The 26,543-nt window shown below is 41.8% G+C and overlaps 1 protein-coding gene across 1 annotated transcript in view; it reads left to right on the top strand.

Moving 5' to 3' along the window:
- Positions 1 to 26,543, top strand: part of LRRC40 (leucine rich repeat containing 40) — a gene marked incomplete in the record, with an annotated part of 881,899 nt that overhangs the window by 23,484 nt on the left and 831,872 nt on the right. Inside the window, 1 exon segment of the mRNA XM_044085837.1 lies at positions 16,336 to 16,517. Within this exon segment, the coding sequence (XP_043941772.1) occupies positions 16,336 to 16,517 (182 nt within the window).

Consider the following 26,543-nt stretch of genomic DNA (forward strand, 5'->3'; position numbering starts at 1 on the left):
CTGCTTTTCATAAACCCTTGTGCCCATGGAAGACTTCCCATGTTATGTGATCGATGGCTGCTTTTTAATGGGCAAGTCTTTATTTGCATAAGATGGTTGCATATTCTTCATACAGTCAATTTACAAATCATTACTCTCTTAATTGCGTAAGTCTTTCTCAAACTGCTTCTAAATGCTGCACCTAAGCACATCTACTGTCTCAGTTGCAGGGATGGTCATTTGTCAGGGCCAGCTGTTGAGGGGGAGGCATCATGGTAATGCTAGCAGTCTTCCTTGGAGCTAGGAGAGGAAGCTAGAACGAGCCACAGCATAGAAGGAAAATTGTTTCAGTGGTATGTGTTGCAGTTTAAAGTTGGTGGTCTGTGGATGGCAAGGCATAAAGCACCTTCTTGGATATAGTTATCTGGGTGCAACCCCTGATAAAGGGAGGGAATGGCTCATGTGTCTTTAAATAGAAGAGGCTTGAAAGTTGGAAGGCATGGCAGCAAAAAGCTTTGACAGACTTGAAAAAAAATTCCTGTGCTATAACTACAGCTGTATCCTTTCTACACCACCAGAGTTGTCTACCTTGTATCCCAACTGGCTAGTTGTCCTTTTGCATGTGTTTTGAGGAAAGCTGGTCTTTAGCTGAATTTTAATTACATGCATTTGGATATAGAAGTGGTTAATCCAAATTTGGTTATAAGCACTTTGCTACTTTGCTTGTGTTTCATTGAGCAAACAGTAATTGAATCACACCTTTCTGAAAATTCAGGTAAAAATTAGCTCAAAAACACAGAATTATTATTTTTGCATGGGGGGCAATTTTCACCCCCCTGCGCCTCCATCCTACCAACTCCAAGGTCATGCTAGTATAAACTTGAGAGAGAAATCCACTGGAAGTGCACCTTTGACTTGTGCAGTGCAGCACATTGTGGTTAAAAGAATGGCATTCATTTTTCGGCAAAAAGACTGATGTGTGATCATTATCACCAATACGTAGGTAGATGTTTTGGTGTCTGTACTTTTTTGATTACGCTAGCAAGCACATTTGACAGTGGGTGCAGGCTGTTAGATGTGAAGGATTATCTGCAAAACTGCCGTAAAACTATTTGTGTCTATGCATACAGTAAGGGGTAAGGAACATGTATTGCATAAAATGTGGATTGCATTCTGGGCTAAAATGTGTTAAATTTGTATGAAAAATGTTGCTGGTTTCTCTACTGCACTGAATAGACTTCCATCTAGGTATGCATGCAGACTAACGGTGGTGCCTGATTATTTCATAGAATGTGAATTTTGGCCTACAGTGTACTAAGCCTGATTGAAGCAGAAAGCCTAATTTTTCAAACTCTGACACATTAATGTCCTTTTTTCATTGTTCTGCTGTTTTGCCTTAATATGTTCATAGGTAGGTATTAAGCTATTGGCCCTAGGGCCTATATAAGCCTAGCCAAATGGTACCCTGGCTTTCACCACCCAAGAAAATTATTTTCCTGTGCCCCTGTCGAGCAGAGCCACAGAAGTGATCCCTGGGGTGAATTTCCCATCTCCCATCCAGTCATCAAGATTTTTCTTGAGTGTTAATGAGGAGCTTTGTTTGATATAGATAGGTAGTATGTTCCAGAGTATGGAAAGTCTCTGGGACAGGAATCTATCCCTCCAGCATGTTGTGTTTATTGTGGAAACAAGATTTAGGTCCCTAGAGCATGTAGCTCTGGGGGGATTGGGATTTCTTTAGGTGGAGCGTGTCCAACAGCTCTGGGTTTGACATAGTTTTGTATGTTAGGCAGAGATCACCTCTGAGTAGGCGATATGCAATGGAGTAAAGCTGTAGTTTTTTGAGACTGTCTGCGTAGGGCATCTGTTTGAGGCTGGTAATCGTCTTTGTGAGGTATTTCTGCAGCCTTTCCAGTTGTTGTAGATGTCTTGTGAGGTACTTACCAAAAGGGGTGTTGCACTCTATAATAGGTCTAATGAGTGATGAGTACAGGGGAGCAATGACCCTTTTTTTTTTCCTGGATGAGAAACCTTTTGTGATGGTGTGCCACGTAGAAGGATTTCCTGACTACTGTGGTCCATGCGATTATCAAAGGAGAGACTACTGTCCACCTGTGTCCCAAGGTCTCTTATCACACTTTCGGTGTTTAAGTAGACTGCCGCCTATGTGGTAGTTCATGAGTACAGAGTTTTTACCAAACTGGATGACCATGCACTTTTTTGGTGTTGAGCTTGAGGCCATGGCTTTGACACCAGGCATCTGTCTCAGTGAGGCCCTTTTGTAGGATGTCCACATAGGAGTTTTGATTATGGCTCCTAGCTTGCAGTCATCTGCAAACTTTGTTAGCCAAAGACCTTCTGTGTTGGCCTGTACTTCAGAGAAGTAGATACCAAATAGGAGAGGACCCAGGACTGAACCCTGTGGTATTCCACTTTTCATTGGTCTGAACCCTGTGGTATTCCACTTTTCATTGGTCTGAAGCTGGAATCAGAAATGTAAGTGCAACAAAGTTAGTGCGCCCCCCGCAAAGATGTTTATATGAGTATTTGAACACTGATGCAGGTATTCCTTTTGATCAGGATTAACTACATAATGTATCATTATGATTATAAAATTCATTTTTTGTGTTGAAAATCTGATATTGATCTGAAATAAACCGCCAGAAAGTGTTGTATTATGGTTGATATAATTACTGCCTTGGTTTCAAAGGGTCAGTGTGTGTGGTGATGGTGGTAGTGGGGATAACTTTCCACCATCTATAAAATGATCCCATGGCATGTGTCTCTAATGGCCTCTGACAACCCAAGTCCAATTTTCAGCCTTCGTGTGTGGCTTAATTTCTATGTCTGGTGAAACCATTTGTGCTAACAGGAGAAGGGGCAAAGACTAATGACTGGCGTCAAGCAGGTGATGCCAATTACCCTGGGAAGGCAAACCACCAAGGAGAAGGTAAACACTGATTTAAAATCCCTGCCGCCTTGCGGCAGTACCTATTTGTTGTGAAAGCTTTGGGAGTAAATTCCAAAGGAAAAATCTGGAGATAGAGCCACTAAGGCAGTTTGAGTCTGTACTTGACCTCACTGTGGCAGCTCCTGCGATGGCACTGATGCCAAGCTGTACAGGCTTTTCCTTTCTCCTTGGATTATGTCAGTGGTGTGGAGAGGGGGAACCTGCTGCTGGGCATCAACTGTTTCCTGTAATTCACTTGCTCAAGCCTGCACCCTGGAGAGGAGACACCAGCTTCGCTGTGAGCGATGACTCAATACAGGAAGTAGCAATTGCCAGTAATAATCCAATGCACTCAAATGACGTAAAGTGAGGTACTAGGGGCTGCTTCCAGTGGGAGAAATCTTTTGATCTCATTGGGCAGCTACAGCCCCCAGCCATACAAGTGCCACCTAGCTATGGTCCTCTTGCTCCACTGGGTGTTTGGGGCTTGAGGAACCATCAACAGGTGGATCGTTAACTATACTCCTGGAAAAACAAAATAGCCTTTAGACTAGGCATGTGAAACATAAGGATAATGTCTTCAGGCCTTATGAAAGATCTACAGAACATCCATGATGCTTGAAAAACAACAGTCATCAACAGTGAGTTGAGCAGATTGCAGATGGACATTGTGGCTTTCCAGGAAACAAGGCTGTCATCTATTGGATGTCTCGGGGAGAAAGACACTACTACTTGCATGGGAAGCTTCCAGAAGAGACTAGAGAACACTGTTTTTGTTTTGCAATCAGAAACAACCTCGTTGGCTCAGTCACACCACCAAATATGGGAAATGAGAGACTGATGAAAATTCAGCTACCAACACCAGTGGCTGTTCAACATCTTCAGCATCTATGCTCCTCCTTTAACTTCTACCCAGGAAGTCAAGGAGAAATTATATGATGAACTTAGTGCTGCCATTGGTAAGGTCACTTCCCATGAACCATTACTCACTCTTTGTGAGTTTAATGCCAGGGTTGGCAGTGATCATCACAGCCGGCCATCTTGTCTTGGACAGCTTAGAATGGGAAAGAATAAACGAAAACGGACAGCACCTCCTTGAGCTTTTATTCCCAGTATGATCTGTGCATAACCAACACTTTCTTCAATGTCAAGCCCCAGGACAAAGTTTCATGGCGACGCCCAAGTTTGAAACATTGGCATCAGCTTGACCTTGTCCTCACCAAACACAGCAGTTTAGGTAGTGTCAGGGTAACACACAGTAGTGCAGACTGTGATATTGACCACTTATCGTGTGTAGTAAGGTGAACATCCAGGGGTGAAGGTCCCTCCTCTCTAAAAAGGAAGGAGGCCACTCATTGACTTGTGACCCTTGAACAGTATGCAAATTTATTGAAGCACTTAAGAAGTTTTGCCCTACCTGGATGATACTGACACCAACAAGAGAGGGGGAAAAACTGCAGGATGCTGTCTGTAACACTGCAATATCTCTCTTTGGGAAGTAGACAGTCAAGTGTGCTGATTGGTTTGGTTTGGTTTGGTTTGGTTTGAAGCCCACACTGAAGTGCTGACACCCCTATTGAGAAGAAGAGACGGGCACTGGCTGTGTAGAGGTCCCAGCCCAATAAGGGGAACTTACAGACACTCTGGTATGCTAAGAGTCAAGTGCAACAGATAGCTCGGCAGTGTGCAAATGATTATTGGCTTCAACTTTGCTGCAAGATTCAGCAGGCCACAGACATTAGTAACATGCAAAGGAATGTACGATGGGGTCAAGCAAGCCATTGAGCTAATCGCAAAGGAATCACTCTGTGCCATCCCTCCACTGGACCAATTATCAAGGAGCCTCAATCCTCACCACTGTCACTGGTGGTGAGCGTTCACTGTGAGGAAAATAGACACGCACAGTATTTTCAGATGTAGTCCACTGCATCGAGTACAGTTTCCCTAGAGAGCACACATGGAGTGCATGCACGGATTGGGGCTGGGCTTTCTCTCAAGGCCACAAGTAAGACTCCCCGCTGAACACTGTAGAGACGAGTCCTTAGCCGGGTGTTCAAAGTAAAGTCCTACACTACTGTCTGAAATCGGTGCTCTGTGTCCCTGTTCCAAGTAGCTGATACACACACCTGGGAAGGGCTAGCACAGCTTACCTGCTCTGCCACCTCCACCCAAACAAGATAGATTTACTGCTACCAGAACACCTGAAGCCAGGTACTTTAAGGCTGTTACCAGGGTACCCAATTACACTTAGTAAAATTTAATACTTGCATACATGGTAGTAAAATTAATACTTGCATACATGGTAGTGTTTAACCAAGGAGCAAGACCATCAGGAAAGTGAAGCCACGGTGCCCCTAAATAAATGCAAGTACTGTCAAAGGTAAATATTTTCTAAAAGACCAGCCATGATGAAAGGTTTAGATATATTTAATAATTAATAAAAACATGAAAATACTGAATATCTATGTACAGTTAACACTGGAGTTTCAATCACAGGAAATATAAAAAATACAGATGGAAAGACTGACAGAGACAAACGTTTAGCTAATTTCTCCGTTTTTCTAACGGACTGAATTAATATTCCCAAGTTACTTACTAAGGCAAGGCAAGATGAATAGTGGATGAATGTCTTGTTGGGTCACAAAACAGACTGCACTCCTCACATCGCTTTCACTAATATTCAAATACAATTTCTGTGCTGGCTAGAGAATGACATCACATCCGGTCACCTGAGTCTGTGGTTCCCACACTACCCTCGGACTAGAAACTGAGCCAGCTTCTGGCAGTGATGTCACAATACATGCACACACCTCTAGCTAAGGTTTATTACATTATCTGGAATGTAAAACAATTCCAACACTTCCACCCTTCCTGCAGAAACTAACAAGCCATTCTCTGGCATTCCATGGTAGCAATTAGTTCACCACTAAGGATAATAGAGCAGGATCCCAGCCCAGGCTTTTCAGGCATTCCCTCTCTGGCTGCATTAAAGTCTTTATGGCCTAAACCGTCATTCAATTTCAGGCTATTTTTCCTAACGTTAGCTGGGCTGAGATTAACCCTTTCCTTCCAGTATCTACTTTCAAAATATATACATTTCATCAGTTACAACTATACAGTCTGACAGACGTGGATTTTTTTTCTGTCCAGCAGGATCTACTGTTGATACATTAATACAAGCATCTATACAAATCAAGTTGATATTCAGATGACCTAATTCTTTACAAAACTCCAACTAGCTATGCTGGCATATGTTACACATGCACTTCCTTATTCACCTTGGCACAGCTGGCACTATATCATGTCACACATCCCACTTACGTTGGCCAGAGATGAGATCTTGAAGGACAAAACCAAACGGATAGAATGCTGTATGGAGCAGTACTCACAGCTGTATGCTAGAGAGCCCACCTTGGAAAACTCAACAATGCACTAAAAGCACTCTTCAGAAAAAGCCCCTGGGAAAGATGAGAAAGATGGTAATCCTTCAGAAATCCTTAAATGTCCCAGCAGTACCCTAATCCCAGAACTGCGTGCAATGCTTTGTCAATGCTGTTGAGAAGGTAGTTTGCCGCAAAATATGAGGGATGCTAACATAGTTACTACCTATATGAATAATGGTGACAAAAATGATTGTAACAACTATCGTGGCATCTCCCTTCTCTGTACAATGGGAAAGCTGTTTGCTTGTGTTATCCTGAAGAGGCTCCACTTCTGTGCAGAGAATTAGTTTACCCTGAGTCTCAGTGTGGGTTCAGAGCTGGATGGTCTACTATAGACATTGTTTTCTCTGTTAAGCAACTACAAGAAAAGTGCAGAGAGCAGAACAAACCTGTCTATATTGTCTTCGCTGATCTGACCAAAACATTTGACTTTCAGTAGGAAAGGTCTGTTTGTGATTCTGGCAAAGATCAGCTGTCCTCCAATACTGCTTAGCATTATCAGGCCCTTATATGAAGGCATGAAGGGGACCATCATGTACGATGGATCCACATCTGAACCTTTTGAGATTCTCAGTGGAGTAAAGCAGGGTTGTGTACTGGCTCCAGGATTGTTTTGTCGTCTTTTCATTTCTGTTGAAATTTTGCTTTTGGAACTGCTACAGAGGGTATCTTTCTCTGAACCAGAAAAAATGGCAACCTCTTCAAACTGTCGAGGCTTAGATTGAAGACCAAGGTGATTTAATAAGTGTCCAAGGGCGTTCCTGTTTGCTGATGATGCAGCTATTGTGACTCACACTCTGCAAGAACTTCAGTCACTCATGACTCGCTTTGTGGATGCATGTATGGAATTTGCCTTCATGATCAGTTTAACGACGACCCAGATGATGAGCCAAAATGTGGGCAATGAGCCCTCAGTCATGGTGCGTGACTGTGAGCTGGAGCTTGTCCATGAGTTCATGTACCTAGACTGTAAATCTCTGACAACTTGTCGTTTGATAACGAGATCAGCACTCGCGTTGGAAAAGCTGCCATAATGTTTTCCAGGCTGAATAAGAGTATGGGCTAATAATAAGCTCACTGTGCACATCAAGGTGTAGGTTTACACAGCCTTTGTTTTTAGAAGATTACTGTATGCCAGTGAAACATGGACTCTCCTCAAAACAGGAGCAGCAGCTCAATGTATTGCATATGTGCTGCTTTAGGCAAATACTTCTCATGGCCGGACAAGATCCCCAACAGCATAGTCCTTGACAGGACTGGCACCATCTCCATGCTCACTCCCCTGAAACAGAGACATATGTGTTGGTTGGTTGGGTCATGTCTCACACGTGATGGATGGCCAAAATACTGAAAGACCTCCTTTTTGGAGAGCTGACATCTGAAAAGAGGCTGAAAGGGTGACCCAAATTGCACTACAAGAACATATGCAAGCGTGACCTCGGTGCATTCTCTCCATCAGCATAAAGAACTGGTATGTATGAAACTACCTTGGCAAGGAGAGCAGAGGATAAGAGATCCTTGCCAATGATTCCAGATCGACATCCGACTATTACTGTTCAGTGTTGAAAGGACTGCCGCTCCCGGATTGGGTAGCACAGCCACAGAATAAGCTGCTCAAATTAGTCCAATAGAGGCAAAAACCCATAATCATTTGGAGATCGAAAGACGGCCTACTCCATTTGCAGCCTTAAGCAGGCATACAAAGAGGATGGACCGAAAGCAGTCTTCATCTATCTCTTTTTTTCTAAGTGACTTGTCCTCCTTCAGGATCATGGTAGTAACAAGCTTATTAGTGTTTTCATCTGCCTAACCGGACTGAATAAAGGATTGATCTAGAATGAATTGTCTCCAGGCTTCTCTCTCTTTGACCAAGCCTGACCTGCTGGAAAATTTCTCCAGCAGTAACTTTGCTCCCTAGTGGTTGGACAAAAAAATACCTTTTGCTTCAACACAGAAGCTGATGTGGTACCAGTAACTAGAAAAGAGTTCTGCAATGATGCTTCTAATCAGAGATGTGACTGGCTTTCACGGCCCTTAAAGGTAACAGTAGGATTAATTTGAATGAGCTATGCAATGTTTGACCGACCATGACTGGATAGATTATAAGTGAGGTATGATGTGTGCAACTAAAATTGTGTCAAGATGGTTTGTGCCTATGTCATGTCATATGTGATAATTTAATAAAGTTTTTTTTTAAACTCTGTTTTGATCTCTACCTGCTTCCCCTCTCCCACAAAAAAGAAAGGCAGGCTGTAAAGGACTGCAAAACATCTGCCCAATTATGTGGCAGTTACAAGACAGACACTGCTGTCGTTCTTTTGCCTAAAAGGATTGTAGCCCAGCCCTATGGCACAGAGGGAAGAAGCTCTGACTTAAAACCCAGATACTTGTTTCATTAGTGGCATAGGTACTGGAAGGGTTTGGTTGGGAGGATGAAGATTAAGCAGCCAATGTCATCTCAGTCATTTAAAGGGGAGGGAGTTGGCTTTGATTTGCCACTTGGGTAACACTTTTTGTGAGCACTGAATGTCATACCTGATATGAGTTTGCCGAGCACATGTTGCTTATGTGTACAGTCGCTAAGCAAGCAGCATCATGTGGAGCTCAAGGGAGCTGCTGTAAGGATCACTTTGCAGGAGAAGGTAGTCTGTTTTGCTGTACCTGAATCTGGCCTCTTCCCTGCCGCCTTATTTTTAGAGTGGGAATGAATGGGACAGATTGGGTTCCCCAATTAGAAATGAATCTGTTGGAAGAGAGCTGTCGCCTACTTGGGGATATCTGTTCTTTGCCCCTGAAAAAAAAAAAAATGGACTACTTCGGTGAAGGTAGAAGGGTCATCAGGTAGGTCTAGTAGAGGCAGGGAATAGAGTGGGTTTCTAAAAGAAGTCTAAAATGGACAGTGACTCTAACATCTCTTCCACCTGATACGGAGATCGGGGTGTTGGAGGGGAGAGAGAGATTATGTACAAAGATTGTACCTCTTATAATTGAGTTGTTCAGCTGGGATGGTTCATTATTAGAAGCTACCAGTTGGTGGTGTCTTGGTTAGCCTAACATCCATCCTTAGACTGAACATTTGGATCACAACCCCTCATATGCGGGATGGTGGTAGTGTGTGACCATTGTAGAGGTGTGCTAGGCTAAAGACCACAGGGGCATTTTTAAGCCTATCCCTTGATTAAGTGTAAGCAGGGACTTGGGGGATGAAACATTTACAGGCTGGCTGTGTCCATTAGAGACCTAGGTGTCAAACCAGGGATGAATTTCCTGTTCCCCATCCAGTTGTCAAAGTTGCACTTGAATTGGGGTGGTGAGCCTGTTCCAGAGAAGGGGTGGTCTTTGGGATACATACCTGTCTCTCCAGCAGGTCATATTTATATCACAGGCAAGGTTTGTCTTTAGAAAAGGTAATTCTGGTGCTGTTTGTTTTGTAGATATGCAGGAGGTCCATCAGGAGTGTGTGGTCTGATATTGCCTTGTATACCAGGCATAGATCTCCCCTCAACAGCCTGTAGGAGGGAGAATACAGGGATAGGGGCTTTGAGGTGGTCTTCACAGGACATGTTACTTATGCTCTGTGTTCTTTTAGTGAGGAACCTGTGTGAACATTCCAGTTGTTGGATGTACTTGGTTAGGTACATACCAGATGAGGGGAATTGTACTCGATGATAGGTCTGAATGTTGAATAGAATGGAACAATAACCTCATTGGACCTAGATGCCATACCTTTGTTTAAGCTGCACAACACTGATTTCCTTGTTACTGTAGACATGTGATGGTCCAAAGGCTACATTACTGTTTGTGTGTCCCCAAGTCTGACTATTGGGTCGACTCTTAGGGGTGTAGTGGGAATATAGTTATTAGGGGGTGGATGACTTCCTGAAGGATATTATGCATTTAGTTTTAGTCCATGGCTCTAAGAAAAGTTATCTGTGTTGGCCCTTCTTGGTGAACATTAGTGTTGTAGGGGATTCTGTGACTGCTCCAAATTTGCAATCATTGTGCTGACTAAATTTGCAGAGGCCCCTGACACTGGCTTTGACTTCACAGAAGTAACTGCTAAAAAAGTGGTGCCAGGAGCAATCCCTGAGGGACTCTGTGTGTGACTGGCCAATTTGTAGAGCTGGACTCCCCAATTCTAACTTCCTGGGTTCTGTCTTTGAGCCATCTCGCTATTCACCGGGTGATTATAAGAGTTTAAACCTCATGAGTTTGTCAGCAGTGCCCAAGTGGGGTATTGAATCAAATAACTTGGTTAGGTCAGGTAGGCAGTGCCAACTGTTTTGCCCTCATCCACTTCTTTTGGTGACCTTCTCAAAAAAGTCCACCAGACTGACTAGGGATGACCTACCCTTGACCAAATTGGGTTGGGTCCAGTATTTGGAGGTTTTCTATGTTATTGATAGTTTCCATGATATTTCTTTCCATAGCTTTACATGTAAGACTAGACTTTTGTCTGTAATTTCCTGGGTCTGTTGATGGCCCATCTTTGTGCAGAGGGATAACTCTTAACTGCTGTCCATTCTTGAGGCAGAAAGCCTGTTTGAAGGCTGTGGTTAAATGATTCCACAGAGCCTGATTGGTCATGTTGCCTTCTGTTTAGAAGGCATCCTGGGATGTTGTCTGGGCCCATTGATGCAGTATTCTTGGCCTTGGAGAGAACATTGAGGACCTTGTTCCATAGTGATAGCAGGGAGGAGTTATATTTGTTGATATTTCCTGAGGGGAGATTGAGGAGGAGAGAGGGGTAAAGTTGGAGTGGAGTTTGTCTGCCAGTAGGTTTGCTATATTCTTTCTATTTGAAATTTCTCCAAATCTTTTGTGTTTTTAATACCATGATTGGAATATTCCCCATTCCTAATTCAAAGTATGATTAAAGTTCATGAAATTAGTATTGTTTCAGTCTTTGATGTCTGCCAGAAGTGCTCTTCGCAGCACCCGCAATATGCCCAGTAATGACTTTTCCAATTTGTATGGAATTTACATGTGTTGGTAACGTATCTAAATATGACTGTAGATTCTTTTAAGACCCATTGCTCCTACTACTGTTAGGACTCGCTGGGTATCTTTCTTCCACACTGCTTTCATTTATGCCTGCAAATTCTGATATTTTATGACTTTGTGTCTCTTTTTGCAAGACACTGTAGACGCTGGGTGTGGCAATTTCAATGATCAATGGTACTTTTGTCTTCTTTTCATGGACCGCTGTATCTAGTTTTCTGGCATCTATCTTTTGAACTGTTTGTAATGGATGATCCCATGTAATGTAAACTTCATCATTTTCTCTGATGCTTTGTGGCTCATGTTTCCAGTGTTTTTTTAGCCACTTCAGAACCATAATGTTTGCACAATCCCCAGTGCAACAATCTTGCCACATAAGTATGCATTTCAGTATATAGTCCTGCCATTAGTATGTCACAACCAGCAACGAGGTGTGCAACTATTTCCAATTCGGTTTTACAAAACCTATATTTGTCTGTTTCTCCCACATGTTCAATGGACTTTCTTAACCATTCCTACGTTCTTCCTGATCAACATAAGGTTCTTTCAGAACTTTTGTATACTTGCAACTATATTTATGCTTTTTCCAGATTTCCTGCCTTGTCATCTGGTCCTTCACCTTGTATTCTTTCTTTGGTTTCTCTCTCAGTATAGTTGGCTCCATTAACAGAGTTCTGCACACAGTAGAGTATTACTTTTGAGGTTGCAGTCATCAATTGCCTTGTGGTGGTTATCCTGGGAGGCCAGATTTAGCTTTGGTAGACTTTTTGTCCTCTGAATTGTTTAGTTTGAGAGTGCTTTTATCCTGGTGGGTGCTATGCTTTCTAATTTTGCCCTGGTTTTCTTCCTTCTGTTATACACCCTATTGATGATGCGATTCCACCAGGGTGGCTCACTTTTTTTGTTAGTGCTGTACTTCCTGGTGGGTACAGCTGCCTTTATGCAGCTACTATCGTGCATGTACAGAGTAGGCAGCAGTGTTTTCAGGGTCTATACAGGCTTGAAATTTTGCCAGGTTATCATTTGACAGTAGGTCCTTAGCCATAAAGTAGTTCCTGAACATTCCAGGTTAGTTAGGCTTCCAGGCTTTATTTTTACTTCAAAGCAGGCCATTTTGTGGTACTTCCTTACCAACGAAGGCATTACACCTAGGGGGTGTGCAGCACTTTCTCATATTAGTGAGGCCAAGATAAAATATGTTTGCACCCCAGTTGGCATATTGACAATCTGGTCCAGGTGTTTGATTACAAAACCAAGGAATTTCTGTGCCTGTACATTTGGTATTGTATATGATTCCTAGTTAATAGCTAGGTAATTAAAGGTTGAAAAACAAGGAATGAATCACGGAGCTCCGTAAAATTCGATGCAGACTCCAGACCTGTAGTTCAAATCAAAAGAAATTTTAGTCTTTAATTAAAGACTAAAATTTCTTTTGCTTTGAACTACAGTCTGGTGTCTGCATCGAGTTTTACGGAGCTCCGTGATTCATTCCTTGTTTTTCAACAGTTTTTTCTTTGGTTTCTAGGTAATTAAAGGTGCCTATGAACATGGTATGGTGTTGGATGGTGCGTGTTTATGGTAAGATTAATTATGTGTTAGGGATTTTGTGGGTCCTGGAGGGTGACCTGTAGCTTGCAAGGAAGTGATGTGGGATTTTTCCCTATGATGATTTGAACGTGAAGAAGCTCAAGTGCATGGTCCTGTTTAACCAGCCTTGAGGTATGCTGATTTTCTGTATAAATAGACGCACCTCCACCTTTTGTCCCTGCCTTTGTAGTAGCCAGCCTAAATGTGTGGGAGGCATTATAGCCTTGCACTGCCTTGCTCAGTGAGTGCACCATATGTCAGCATTCTCTAGGGTGAGGAGAGCTTGCAGGGAGTGGAATTTCTTGCTTCGACTCCTAGTATTGAGCAGTAAAACCTTTCAGATTTTGTTGGTTTTGATTTGCTGTGTCAGAAATACTTTCGGGTTGGCATTGCCTAAAAAAGCACTATGGGGAAGGACAGTGTTTTAGCTAATATTTGAAAGCCTAGATGGGAGAGGTGCAGACCATCCCTGGCAAAGCAGCATGGTCTGTTGACCATGTCCTTCCCCTCTAGCAAATGTGCCCCCTTAGAATGACACTAGAAACCTAAGCCAATTGTTAGTCAGTCAGTCATTTTTGTGCACTGCCTTCTACCCCCCCCCCCGAAGGGCACACCGGTCCTGAGCTGCTAACTGAAGTATGGTCACTTGGGCTATTGTCGAGGCTTTTACCCTGATGCCAGAGTTAAATTCATCAAGTGAATAATTGTTGCAAAAAGATTGGGTTATGCATGGTTAGACTGAATGCCTGTGGTTCTTTTGATGCTTTTATGATGGCAGTGGCAATGGAAGTAACTTAAAAGATATGCTTGTTAAGGTTAGAGTCTTAACTAGAAGAACTTTTAGTCAAAACTCTTGATGCTTGCTATAACCAATGCAGCTCTCCTTGAAATTATTGCTCATGAACTCCATGATGTGTAAAACTCTGATTGCAGTAAGAAATGTGTTACACGCTGGTCCCCAGTGAATAATGTACCAACAAGCTGGACAGCATAAAATCCGTTTAACCTGCATGACTGCCACCCACATAGGAAGCTGAGCAGGATGGGAATGAGTGGCATACGTCAGCTCTCCTGTCTCTGAATGGGAGGAAATTTTTTCTGGAAACTGGGGTATACTGTGAAGGAGGAGGCTAGGTTGTGCATGTGTATAAACAGTACGGGGGTGTAGTAAGGAGACTCAAAACCAAAAGTGAAAGTGGACCTCTTTATTCAAAATCTTTTGAATAAAGAGGTTGACTTGGCACTTTGGTTTTGAGCCTCCTTACTACACCCCCATACTGTTTACTGGTGGATTTGTTGGGTGTTCGTTTCTCTCCATTTGTTGTGTTAGTTGTGTATGTGTATCTCAATGCGGAGGGCTGCCATTGTGTTGGTGGCTGGGGACGTATGAACAAGCTGGTGTCAGGGACTGCAGTGTCTTGTTCTATTTACCCAGTTAAGGATTCCTTGCTTCTATATCTCAAAAAATGCGTGCCACTGCAGCATATCTGGTGCCCTCCCATCAGGTTTTTACTTCCTTTTTTAATGGAGGAATGGCAGCCTTAATAGTAAGAACACCACAAGGCTGGTCTGTTAGAGGGAATGAGGACCCACCTGCAGGGTTACAGCGGCATTCTGCCACACCACCGCAGACAGATAAGAGGGTATGTTCAGCTAGTTTTAAAGGTTGTAGACCATAAGGTCATTTTCTTTGAAGAGGGAGGGCCCAACTGCAGTGTTTAAAGCAGGATTTATTTGGATCTTTTACTGGGCATTAATGGAAGAAAGGGTAATAGGAAGGTATGGATGGATATCAGCAGCAAGTGGAAAATTATCGAACCTGTACATGGCCCCAAGAAAAAAATGTATTTGCAGAGTAGCCCCCCCTGGGTTATCCCCCCCTCCCCCACCACTCCCTTATATATAACTCCATAGTTGCATTGGTATGGGAAAAAACAGGTGCAAGGGTGAAATAAATACACTTCTGTGATCTTGCAGTAGATCATATTTGCACATCATTTGGTGACTTCTTAGTTTGGGGAGTTGGGATCAGGGAAGTGCTTTCCAGGAGATATCTTTCATTGAATAAGTAGATCTACCATTACACTGAGCTGCTCTCTGGTATGTCGGGAATCTCTCTGCTCAAGAAAGCTATTCTGTAAGATGTAACAAACGCTTCTTAGGCAAAAATGTCATACGCCTATCTCATAAAATTTTTTTTGCAGCAGTACTTTGCCAGCACTGTGCTGTAGTGGGATAAATTCAATTGTGTAACCCAGACACCCTGGAATTTATTAGTAATTGAGACACTGGAGGAGCCAGGAGGGTGAGTGGAGGAATAAGCTGCTGGCATGGCATACTCATGCTGGCAAGGGGGAGTTGTCTGGTGGTCTGCAGCAATGACGAATCAGATTTGCATTGCACAGTGTGTAGGGTGGGGATGTGTGCATGGCTGTGCCAAGTTGCATTTACTCAGTAGTTTCTCGTGTGGGAGTATGCACATGCATTGGGGAGGCATAACAAGCCCACACTAAAGTTAAGTGTCTGCACTTGTCGTCAAGGGCGGGCTAGTTGTACAGGAAAAATCCAAGCCAGCCATGTATGATGGCACTTAACTACCGAGTAGAACTCCCCACTGCATAGGTTTTAAAGTGTGGATTGCCAAGAAGGCCTCTCACCTCAGGAACAAAGAGACCCTCTCCCCACCCACAGAGTGATAATGAGGTGCTCAAGCAAGTATGATAAGTGAACAAAAGGAGATGTTTAAGGCTAAGGAAAGCACACAAGCCCTTTGTTACATGTCCCCGTTTGTCATCATGGGGGCAGGTTTCAGGATTTCCTGCAAGGGATTGCTAAGGTTTGAGCAGGCTTTGCAGCTAATTTCAGAATTCTTACAATTTCTGTAGGAATGGGAGTCCATGTATACCTACTGAACAAGGCATACATTGGTGAAGTAAGTTTTATACAGCTTATTGCAAAAAATAGTACAGGAGTTTCAATTCTGTCCAAAGGAGAAATGTTTGTGGGGGTGGTGGAATATAAAATCCCTACATAAAATTAAATGATGGAATAATTTCAGTGGGCTTAATGCAATATCAGTAGGCCTTTATTGTGTAATGGGAAATTTCTTATCAAGTTGGATTGCTCTTTTTGCCTTTAGTTGAATGATGTCAGGATAAATTGTGACCATGGAGGAATTAGACTTCTAGGAGAGGTTTGTGACCTTACTAATTTGAGTAAGGCTGAGAGGTGGGTGTGTGCACGTACTTGAGCTTGAAGAAGGCTTATGAATAAGAATGGAAGTAAATCATGTGAGAGTTAAGAGCAGTCCAAACCTTATTGTACTTGGACGTGCTTGTGGTACTTTTGTTTAATGCTGTTTTTTTATTTTAACAGTTCCCCAGTGTGTGTGGCGAATAAACCTCGATACACCAGAAGAAGCTCATCAGAACCTCTCTTTCGATGCAGCTGATCGTTGGTGGGAGCAGACAGATTTGACCAAACTGATTCTTGCTTCAAACAGACTTCATTGCTTGTCAGAGGACATAAAACTACTGCCAGCTCTCACTGTACTTGATGTGAGTGTAGTAGTGAATTTCTTAACAATTCCAAAAAACAACTTTGTATAATGTTACTACTTTTTAAATTTTCAGTTGCATCAGATAATACCACATGTAGCATCTGCTCTATAAGTTGTGTTCCCATTCATCCTTTTTATTTTTTGTGCCCTTTTCTATAGTATAAGAAACTATTAACCTAGTATTGTATTAACTTGCCAGGAAAGGAAAACTCTGACCCTAGTTTGGAGTTTGAACCTGTGACCCCCCCCCCCTCCAGATTTTGTGTTGTCTCTGCTACTGGACCAGTTGTTCTGGGTGGTTGCGTACCTGACATTTGTCTTTCAACTAGAAAATCTGGGTTCAACCCCTGGGTAAGGGTCAGAATTTTCCTTTCCTCTCAAGCTTTCTGTCTATAGTTAGTGAGTTGTGTGATTTTGGCCTGTGTTCTGTGTAGAGTACATAAAAGAGATGTAGTCCAAGTAATCACTACCACAGCTGCTATAATCCACAAACAGTCTTTTATTAACACAGTTATTGAGAATTATTCTGATGAAGTCTCTCTCTATTGAGACGAAAGCACTCAATAACTGTGTTTAATAAGACATTTGTGGATTATAGCAGCTGCGGTGGTGATTACTTGGACTACATCTGTTATGTGTAGTTTTTGCTGGTCTCTGACTTTTATTGCTGTTTTTCTGTATAGAGTAGTTTGTCTTTTTACCAGACCTTTTTTTATTAAGGCTGAGCAATATATTTTTGCTGTCTTCTAACCTTGTCTGTTTTTCTTGCTGCATATCTTGGTATTCCAGACAACTACTATACTCCTACTTTGCCTAGATCTCTGGTAATTTTGTTCACTTTCTGTGGAAAGTCTTTCCATCAGTGTTTTATCTTTCATCCGTGAAGGCTTATGGAACCACTTGTGTAATATTGTGCATTGCCTCACTATTGCTCTGTATAGAGCCAAAGGCTTCTTGTGTGTTCTGCTTAGTACAACCTTACTGTCTGAAGTACACAACTTCACATGGGGACCTGTTATCTTGGCACAACCTTTTTGTATTGTCTTGTATGTCTGTATGGGAAGGAGACCAAGTATGGCTGGGAACAAATGGGCAGATGTCAGAAGGACTTGGAGAGGAGGAACACCTCCTAGTCTTTATTTGATTTTATGCCTACTTTGTTTGGCTTGGTCTTTAGTTATCCAGTAAGAGTATTCTGTTCAAGATTTGATTGTTGGGAGCTATGGTTCATTTAGGTACTTGTATCATTTGTACAGTCAACACCTCTGCTGCCAAGGTGGACAAGAGGCATCTAGGCTTTTCAGCAATTTTTTTTGGTGGTCCTCATAGCTCAACATTAATATCAAGTCTGACTGTCTGTGGTCTTAATTTTTGTGACTGTAGTCTTTAGCATTGGTGCCTTCGTTGACCACACTGTATGTTGACAGTCTACACACTGAAGTCAGCATTGGGAGTTCTTGGCTCTGGCACTAGCAGCTGGCTGACTGCAGCCTATTTCAGTACTGTTGCCTGATGTCAGCAGGATCTAAAATCTTAGGGAAGGAGATCAGACTCATTCTTTTTAAGTGATGAAGTCTTGCATATAACCTTATTTGCCAATTTTTATTGGCATTTTGAGTAATTTTAAAACTCTTCACATCTCTTTTAGGGGTGTTCTGGACTTTGCATTTTTGTCTAAGCTACTTATGATTCCAGTGGGAGCTGGCTGATATGAGCCAGACCCTGGAAGGTTTATATGATGGAGACTTGACTTTAGTTTACATCCTTGGATCCATGGCATCAGTTGTGACCCTATGGTGGAACTGTCTCAGTTGAGTAGATACTGTGTTGGCGCCCATGGATGCCAGCATAGCCTTTCATTGTCACACCTGGTTGTGCCTTATCGACTTTGAGGATATAAGGGTGACCTTTCTAAATGCTCCTTTTGAGAGGTCTCTGCTATTTAGCCTGCCAGTAAATTAAAAAAAAAAATTCAGATCTGGCGAATGTGTTTAAAGGATGTTAATAACTTCATGACTGTTACGAATTTCAGACTTTCCAACAAGTTTTATAGAATGCAGTAGAACCTATATCAACTCTGGGTTTGACCTGGCCAACAGCAATAAAATTAGCAGTCATGAAGAACCAGCACGATAACTCCTGGAAAGGCTGCTAGCAAGGATACAGTGGTCCTCCATTGGTGTAGGGATCAGCAATCTGATCCACAAAATTTTGGCTGATTGTCCCACTTGGGAGTAAGCTGAGGGTTATCTATGCCCTCCAATTGGATTTTTGCCTGGCCATCATGCAAGGTGATTAGGATAGTAATAGCCAGAGGTTTGGTAATTCCTTTTCAAAATCCCAAGCCCGATTCTCTCTCAGCCTTGTCAGAAATCAGAATATTTCAAGGTTTTAAACCTTTTACTAAAATGAACCATTCAAGAGATCTGGTTATACCAAAAAGGATCCAGTTTTACCCCATTTTTAAGTGTCCAAAAATCATGTTATGAAGTTATGAGCTAGATTTATCATTGGGAAAAGAGCATCATCTAGTGGTGATACACCCATGAAACAAATGCAGACCTATGTTGACCCTACAGAGTACTTTTGTTAGTGGGAAATTTCCATTTACACAAGGGCTACGATGTCAACATTACAGAGCTGTTGCTGACTAGCGACAGAATCTTTCAAACTGGCAAACTAGCAGTTGTCAAGTTAATGGATGGCACATTCTGTACCAGAGCTACCATATGCAGGCATCTGTCCGCTATACCCTGCAAAGTGACCACAGGATCTAATGTCTGTCCTGCATATGGAGTATTGCATGATGAGCAAACATTCAGAGAATGCCAGTGAAAGCCCTGATGAACAGTGTGTGCAAGTTGACCTAGTACTTGGGAGTGACACTGCAGTCAACCTGTGTTGTCAATGACTTTGAAAGAGCAGCTGTGATGGCAGTGCAAATTCACTTGCAGATAAGTAAGACTTAGGGTTATCTGTTCTGTCTGGGATGTAACCAGGTACGGGGTACAGTCTCGGGGCTTGGTTAAGGAATATGGTCAAACTTCCACTTTCCAGCTCCTTGTAAAATAGCTGCTGGTTCTAGCTTTGCTGTACCCAGATGAAATTACCCCAGCATTTGAGCAGCTTAAAGGCAAGTTACCAGAGGTGTGTTTTTTGGCTGAAGTGGATTGAGCACAACTATGTCCTTGGAAGATCAAACTCGTATATGCCATTGCTCTTTCCCTAAAAGAGAAACTCTTCCTTTCCCCTTTAACTTTCCTGCTTTTACCCATCTCAACTGTAACCTCACCCACCTATTGCTCACCTTCTTCCCATTTTAATCACTCCTCATAACGTCTTACTAACTGACTTCATTCCCCCTCTTCCTCTCTTATCCTGTTTCTTCCTTTTGCCCACTAAAGTTTTTTACTTTATCATCATCCATTCTGCTCTTCTCCTGGCCCTCCTTTATCTTCTCTCTCTCTCTCTTCCCTTGTGTACTATTAAGGAATAATGTCTACTATTAAGGAATAATGTAAGTATATCACTCAGAAATTATCATCATCTTCTTTCGGCTGTTCCCGTTAGGGGTTGCCACAGCGGATCATCTGTTTCCATTTCTTCCTGTCCTCTGCATCTTGCTCTGTCACACCAACCACCTGCATGTCTTCAGAAATTATAATTACCTAAAATACATCCCATATCATAATGTATTACACTTTAACTTTCGCCCGTTTTGCCTATTACTTTTCCAGCCAGCATTATCTAGATATTTCCATTTTCTTTTTTTAGGTACTGTTTTATTATCCTTTAAAATGAAAATAATTTTACCTCCATATTTTTTGTTTTCAGTGGTCTACTTGACAGTAGCAGCAATGGTTACTTTCATAAATATGCATTCATAATGTCCTATGATTCTCAGTTTGGATTTACATCTGTATAAATGCTTCTGTTAACTCAAATTTTTAACTTAATAAAGCAGAGAGAGCCCAGTTGAAAAAGATGCAGGAAAAATTACACCAAAAGAATCCAAACAAAATAAGTAAAATCCTGGTACCATAAACCAATGGAGAAAGCACTATTGATGTAAAACCAATGGAGAAAGCAGTATTGATGTAAAAACCAAAGATATATTTATAATAAATAAATATCTTTGGTTTTTACATCAATGCTGCTTTCGCCATTGGTTTATGGTGCCAGGATTTTACTTTTTTGTTCAAATTTTTAATTGTATAAATGTTTCTAATTGCTGGAGCTTTTCTCCTGGGCCTCCAAAGAAAATGGATTTCCGGCCACCAAATGTTAATGAATAGTATATGACATGTTTCTCTAAAACATAGTGCCTCTCTCCTCTTGCCATCTGGAGTGTTTCGCAGTGCTCTGTCTAATGTTGCATACATTTAACTTTGTGGATGTATCACACAAGAGGCCAAGAATCTTGCTACATAAGCGTCAAATGTTCCTGCTGACACTCCTGAGAGTTACCTAGGTAGATCAGGAGCACACAAGCACTGTCTGGATGAATATCCTTCAAGGCCTTCAGCTTTCCCCAAAGAATCACACTCTTCAGTCAAGCCTAGAGATGCTGCCTACTGTAGTTCAGAACAAAGAGCAGTACACCCACTGGAAGATTTCCTTAAAACTGTCACTCATGGCTGTGATTTGTGCATACCACACAGTCCACAGATGCAGGAAAAAAGATGAGACGTACCACCAAGGCTGTCGTGACACACACACTTTATGTTAAAAGCCAAAAATTCTGTAATACAAACGGATATAAAATCCAAGTAGCATAAAACAAGGTTCAGGGTGGATAAGCGCTTTCGGTAAAAAAAACCTTCTTCAGATCCTCACCCATTTAACCAGTGGTTTACTTTAAAAAGAGAGAGCCCATCAGCAAAAACCAGGAACAAGCTGAACCAATGGGCTTGTTTTTACACAATCCACAGTTAAATGAACACTGCATTGTCGGCCTTTAGCACATGTTCCAAAAGCACTGCTGCTTCTTGACCAAACTGAAGCTTAATACATAAATGCTTTACATCTGATCACATAGTAACCTCCTGCTGACAGCTGTACTTGACTCAATTGTTTATCTTCAGGAAAACTGTAAACAAAATGTTGATAATGGCTATTGCATCAGCTGCACGGTGTTCATCTGCTCCTGCTGCTGTCCAAAACTTGCCACCAAAGTCACCAGTCCTTTTTGCTTTAATTTTCTGTATTCTACACTTCTACCCGTAAGTACATTTATATATTGCATTGTCCAGTGAACCCAAAGACACTGGAACACAGATGTAATACCTTATTGGCCCAAAATAGGTTTTGCAGTTACTCAAGCTTTTGAACTGGACTGAGCCCTTTGGCCAAGAGTTAAGTTACTGATGGATACAGTGCTTAAATATCCAGTTGTGCCTAGAAAGGGAGGTACAGTGTTTCCAATTGGGTAAAAAAAAAAGGCAGTGAAAAAAATGTTAGTGTGGAAAAAATGTGCAGCTCAGACATTGCATATGACTACACCTCAGAAGTATGACTACACCTCAGAAGTCTGTGTGGGTATGCAAGACCTCGTCATGCTCTGTTGTAAAAACAAAGTTTGTCATGTTGCATTCTAGTCTCTGCTCATTTAGCAGAGAAGACGATCAGATAGACTATTGTGACATTTAAGTAGACAGTAAATCATAATACGAGAAATGTGGAGGGTGATTAATTAAATCCAGAGGAGGAAAACAAGAAGTTATGATCTGTTAGGGTACCAGATCCTGAACTACATTTCAGTTCCATTATATTAAAATTTGTACAGCCTACTTGGCAGAGATTCCAACTTTATTTGTAAATAAATGTTTTGTGTCAGAAATTGGAGGAGAAAAAGGTCTGCACCAGAAGGTTGAGGCCAAACGCTAACTGGACAACTATTGCACAATATAAAACAGATAATGAGACTATTAAATGTTATACAATGGGCAAGAGAGCTTTCCTCCATAGCATTCAGTCACACCTGAGAAGAGAAGCCATGATTTCCTAAGCTATTTAAATCTATCAGGGACCTTCTGCCAGCAATTATAACTTGGGAGGAATTTTCGCAGTGAAGAGAAATTGCTATAGCTGATATTCTCATTCTGTAAGTTGTTGAGTGGGGTAAAACATTGAAGATTGCAACTCAGCCCATAGAAGCTGTGGTGAGGTGGATTATTGTGTCAAGACTGGAGAATTTAAGGGAAACACTATAATAAGTATAGAATATACACTGTTAATAAACATGAACCAGCTGCTTGTATGATAAAGTACAGATTGAATGGGAGAAAGATTTAGGGTTAAAAAAGGTTTGGGGAAAATTGGTTCTGAATATAAAATATGCTACCATCTCACAGAAGTTTCACTTTTGGATGGCAGTGTTATATAAAATTTTCTACATGCCAGAATATCTGTAGAAATGTCTCGCCGTGTAGACCCGTTTTGTTGATGTGATCATCTGCATGTTGGAAGTTCGCACATCATTCTTCTTAAGTGCCTGAAACTAAAAATATTTAGGGCACAAGTATTAAACAGCCTGTAAAATTTAATTTACTCCCTTTAGAAGCATTTAGTAAATATTTATCTCTGTCAGAAGCAGCCTTAATAGAGTTATTTAGGTTTGGTGTATAAAAAGAGCATTATCAAAAGGTGGAGGTCCTGATAATCCATCGGTGCAAGAGTGGGATGGCTGTGCAAATATGCTGTGTAGACAAGAAATAGAAACCAGAAATGCCAAAATGAAAGTAAGTCTTAAAATGAATTCCTTGGATAACTTATGATTATCGGATAAAGCCCCTGATCCTGGGTATTTCAACCCTGCTGGGATTTAGACAATGAAGGCAGGAAAGTGACTTAAGTAGAGTTAAATTATTTATTATGCCTGCCCAGGTTAAAATAGGTCAGAACAATTAGAATGTTTTTTTTATGTAATGGTTTGCCAGACTTCTTTAATTCTTTAAGGATTTTGCTAAGCTGATTTGAGTGTTTTTCTGTTTGTGCTGCCTACAGTCATATTTCAAATTTATCCTCTGTGTCTTTCGCCCAAGAGGAGTAGGAGAGAGAGGTCTCCTAACGGAGAGACTTTCCTCCTCCTCTTCCGAATCAAAGGAGTTTGAGGTGGAATTGAAGGCCACAGCTTTTCCTCCCTCTCGCTTATGATTCAGACAGCGAGGACACTTTGGTCTCTTCACTCCTGCCAGACTGCATGATATTTGTGGGGTTCTCTGTCAGGTAAGGGACCACGTTAAGTGGTAGTCTCGAGGCTTCTGCATTCCAGAAGAGATGCTTGGTCCCTCAAAGCCAGTATCAATTTTTGTAGGTCATGAAGCTCTCAGGTGTTTTTTGAAGCTGCATCCTTTCGGCCCCAAGTCATCCCCCTGCTCCTACGGTCTGAGCATTTTTGCAGGAATAGGATTCTTGTAAGTTTTTGTATAGGAATCCCATTGCAGACTGTCTGTGGAAACTGGTAAGGGATCAAGAATGGATACAGGACAAAACACTCTTCTTAGTGCCAGGAAATGCAGACTGCATTACCATTTTGGAAAAGTGTAAGTATTGACATGCATGGCCTTCAGGATCCTGAACTATCAGACCTACATTCTGAGATATCAGGAACATATTAAGCAAATATGGGACGAAACCCTGAAGGTAGTTCTTACTGCCAAGCCCTGACTAGCCTACAGTTGGTAAAGCATGGTATCAGATTTATGTATAATGCTTTTGATCCAGTATCCAGGACTGGTGTAGTATTAGGAATAGGGAGACATTCTTGCCTGTGGAGTTGATCCCTGTCCTGGGGATGTGAAGACACAATTCCTTGATGCCCTGATGGGTAAGGGTTAAATCTTTGTAAACCCCACCCCCTTACAATGTGTTTAAAAGGCTGCAGGACAAGAGGAAATGTTCCTGCTCAACACCTTGCTGACCACTCGGCAATTTTTTTTCTTAGCACTCCTCCCTATACTAGTCATCTCATACAATTTCTTTCATTATTTATTTCACTCTCTCCCTGCATCCTAAGTCCACCTTAATATTGTACATTCTTGGTATTCTAACTGTTTATTTAGTGAGGGAATCTTCTCATCCTACTTCTCGACCTCTTAGAACATGAAATCTGGACAAAGTCATAAATAAAAGTGAGACAGAGGCCCAAAAATAGGAACAATTTTTAAATGTTGCTCATACAAACTTAGAAGTTTAGAATAACAGGTTTTGCATTAGCATGATTTTTCTGAAGGATATGAAGTCTGAAACTCAAATGTCAGTCATTGTTTTCTAACTTTAGTCTTTTTAATGATTTGCCACTAATTTGCCGGAAAACCACAATTTAAGAAAATTTTACCAAAAATATAAGGCAGAAATCTGGACATTCTGTGAAAATCTGTACAGTTGAGAGGTATGCAAGTTCTCATCCATAAGTTGATGCATTACTAATGTATCTTTTTTTATATGTTTCAGTCTTAAACCTGCAGTTATAATGTGTAACGTGTGACTAGTCATCCTTACTGATTATATGTACTAGCATTGCTTATTCTATTTTTTCTCTCTCAATGCTATTTGTATCACTTTTTTTCATTTGTTTTACTATGCAATCTTGCCTTTAATTCTGTTTTTACATAGTTTATTATATGAAACGTGTTGAAATTGTATCACTGTATACCATAGGTTCATACCAGGCTATCTGCCCTGGGGCAATTATAAGCCTAGCCCGATTCTGTATGGCTTACGCCACCCCTTGATTTGAGTATATTGTGCCCTTTTTAAGGTTTAGTTTACTGTGTCTCTGTCTAATAGTGACACAGGAGTAATCCCTGGGACAAACCTACGATCCCCCATCCACCTATCGAGATTCTTCTTGAAGAGATTCAGTGAGGTGCTCTGCCTCACATGAACTGGAATTCTATTCCAGAGCGAAGGGAGCCTCTGGGTTATGAACCTGTCCCTCCAGCAAGTTCTATTTATTTCTGTGCTGAGGTTCAAGTCCCTTGAGCGTGTGGCTCTAAGGAATTTAGTTTTACTGAGGTGGAGCATGTCCATTAATTCTGGATTTGACATAGCTTTGTATGTCAGGCATAGATCGCCTCGAAGTAGGCGGTATGCAACTGAGTAGAGCTGGAGTTTTTTTAACTGAGCAGCATATGGCATCTGTTTGAGACCCTTGATCCTCTTGGTGAGATACTTTTGGGGTCTTTCTAATTGCTGCAGGTGTCGGGTAAGGTACATCCCAAAAGGGGCATTGTATTCTATGATGGGCCTGATGAGGGATGAATAAAGGGGCACGATTACCTCTCGATCTAGATGTGAAACCCTTCGTGATGAGGTGGGCTATGTAGAAGGTCTTTCTAACCACTTTGGCAATGTGGTTTTCAAAGGAGAGCTTGCTATCAACTTGGGTCCCCAGGTCCCTAATAACTTTCTCTGTACTTAATGGGTTTCCGCCTATGTGGTAATTTGTGGGCACATTGTTTTTGCCAAAGGGTATGACTATACATTTTTTGGCATTTAGCTTTAAACCATGGAGCTGGCACCAGAGACTTTTTTGAAGGATATTTGTGTCAACTGGAGAGTCGATTATGGCACCCAGTTTGCAGTCGTCTGCGAACTTGGTGAGCCATAGTCCTCCCACGTTTGCCTGTACCTCTGAAAAGTATATACCGAACAAGAGTGGTCCCAGGACAGAACCCTGTGGGACGCCACTTGTGACCGGTTTCGAGTCTGACATGGCTCCAGCAACTCTCACTCTGTGGGTTCTGTCTTTGAGCCAGTTTGCGACCCATCTTGTAACATAGGGGTTTATATTTAAGCTGGATAGCTTATCTATGATGCCCAAGTGGGGTACTGTGTCAAATGCCTTTGCAAGGTCCAGATAAGGCTGTGTGGACTACCTTCCCTTCATCTATGGCTTTGGTGACTGTTTCGAAGAAGTCAACCAGGTTCAAAAGGCAGGATCTGCCCTTGACAAAGCCGAACTGGGTAAGATCTAGTGTCTGTAGGTCCCCAATGTCTTTGTTTATGAGCTCCATGATGA

This window comes from Protopterus annectens, chromosome 10.part0 (genome assembly GCF_019279795.1).
Source record: "Protopterus annectens isolate FY-2018-M chromosome 10.part0, PAN1.0, whole genome shotgun sequence".
NCBI classification, from domain to species: domain Eukaryota; kingdom Metazoa; phylum Chordata; order Ceratodontiformes; family Protopteridae; genus Protopterus; species Protopterus annectens.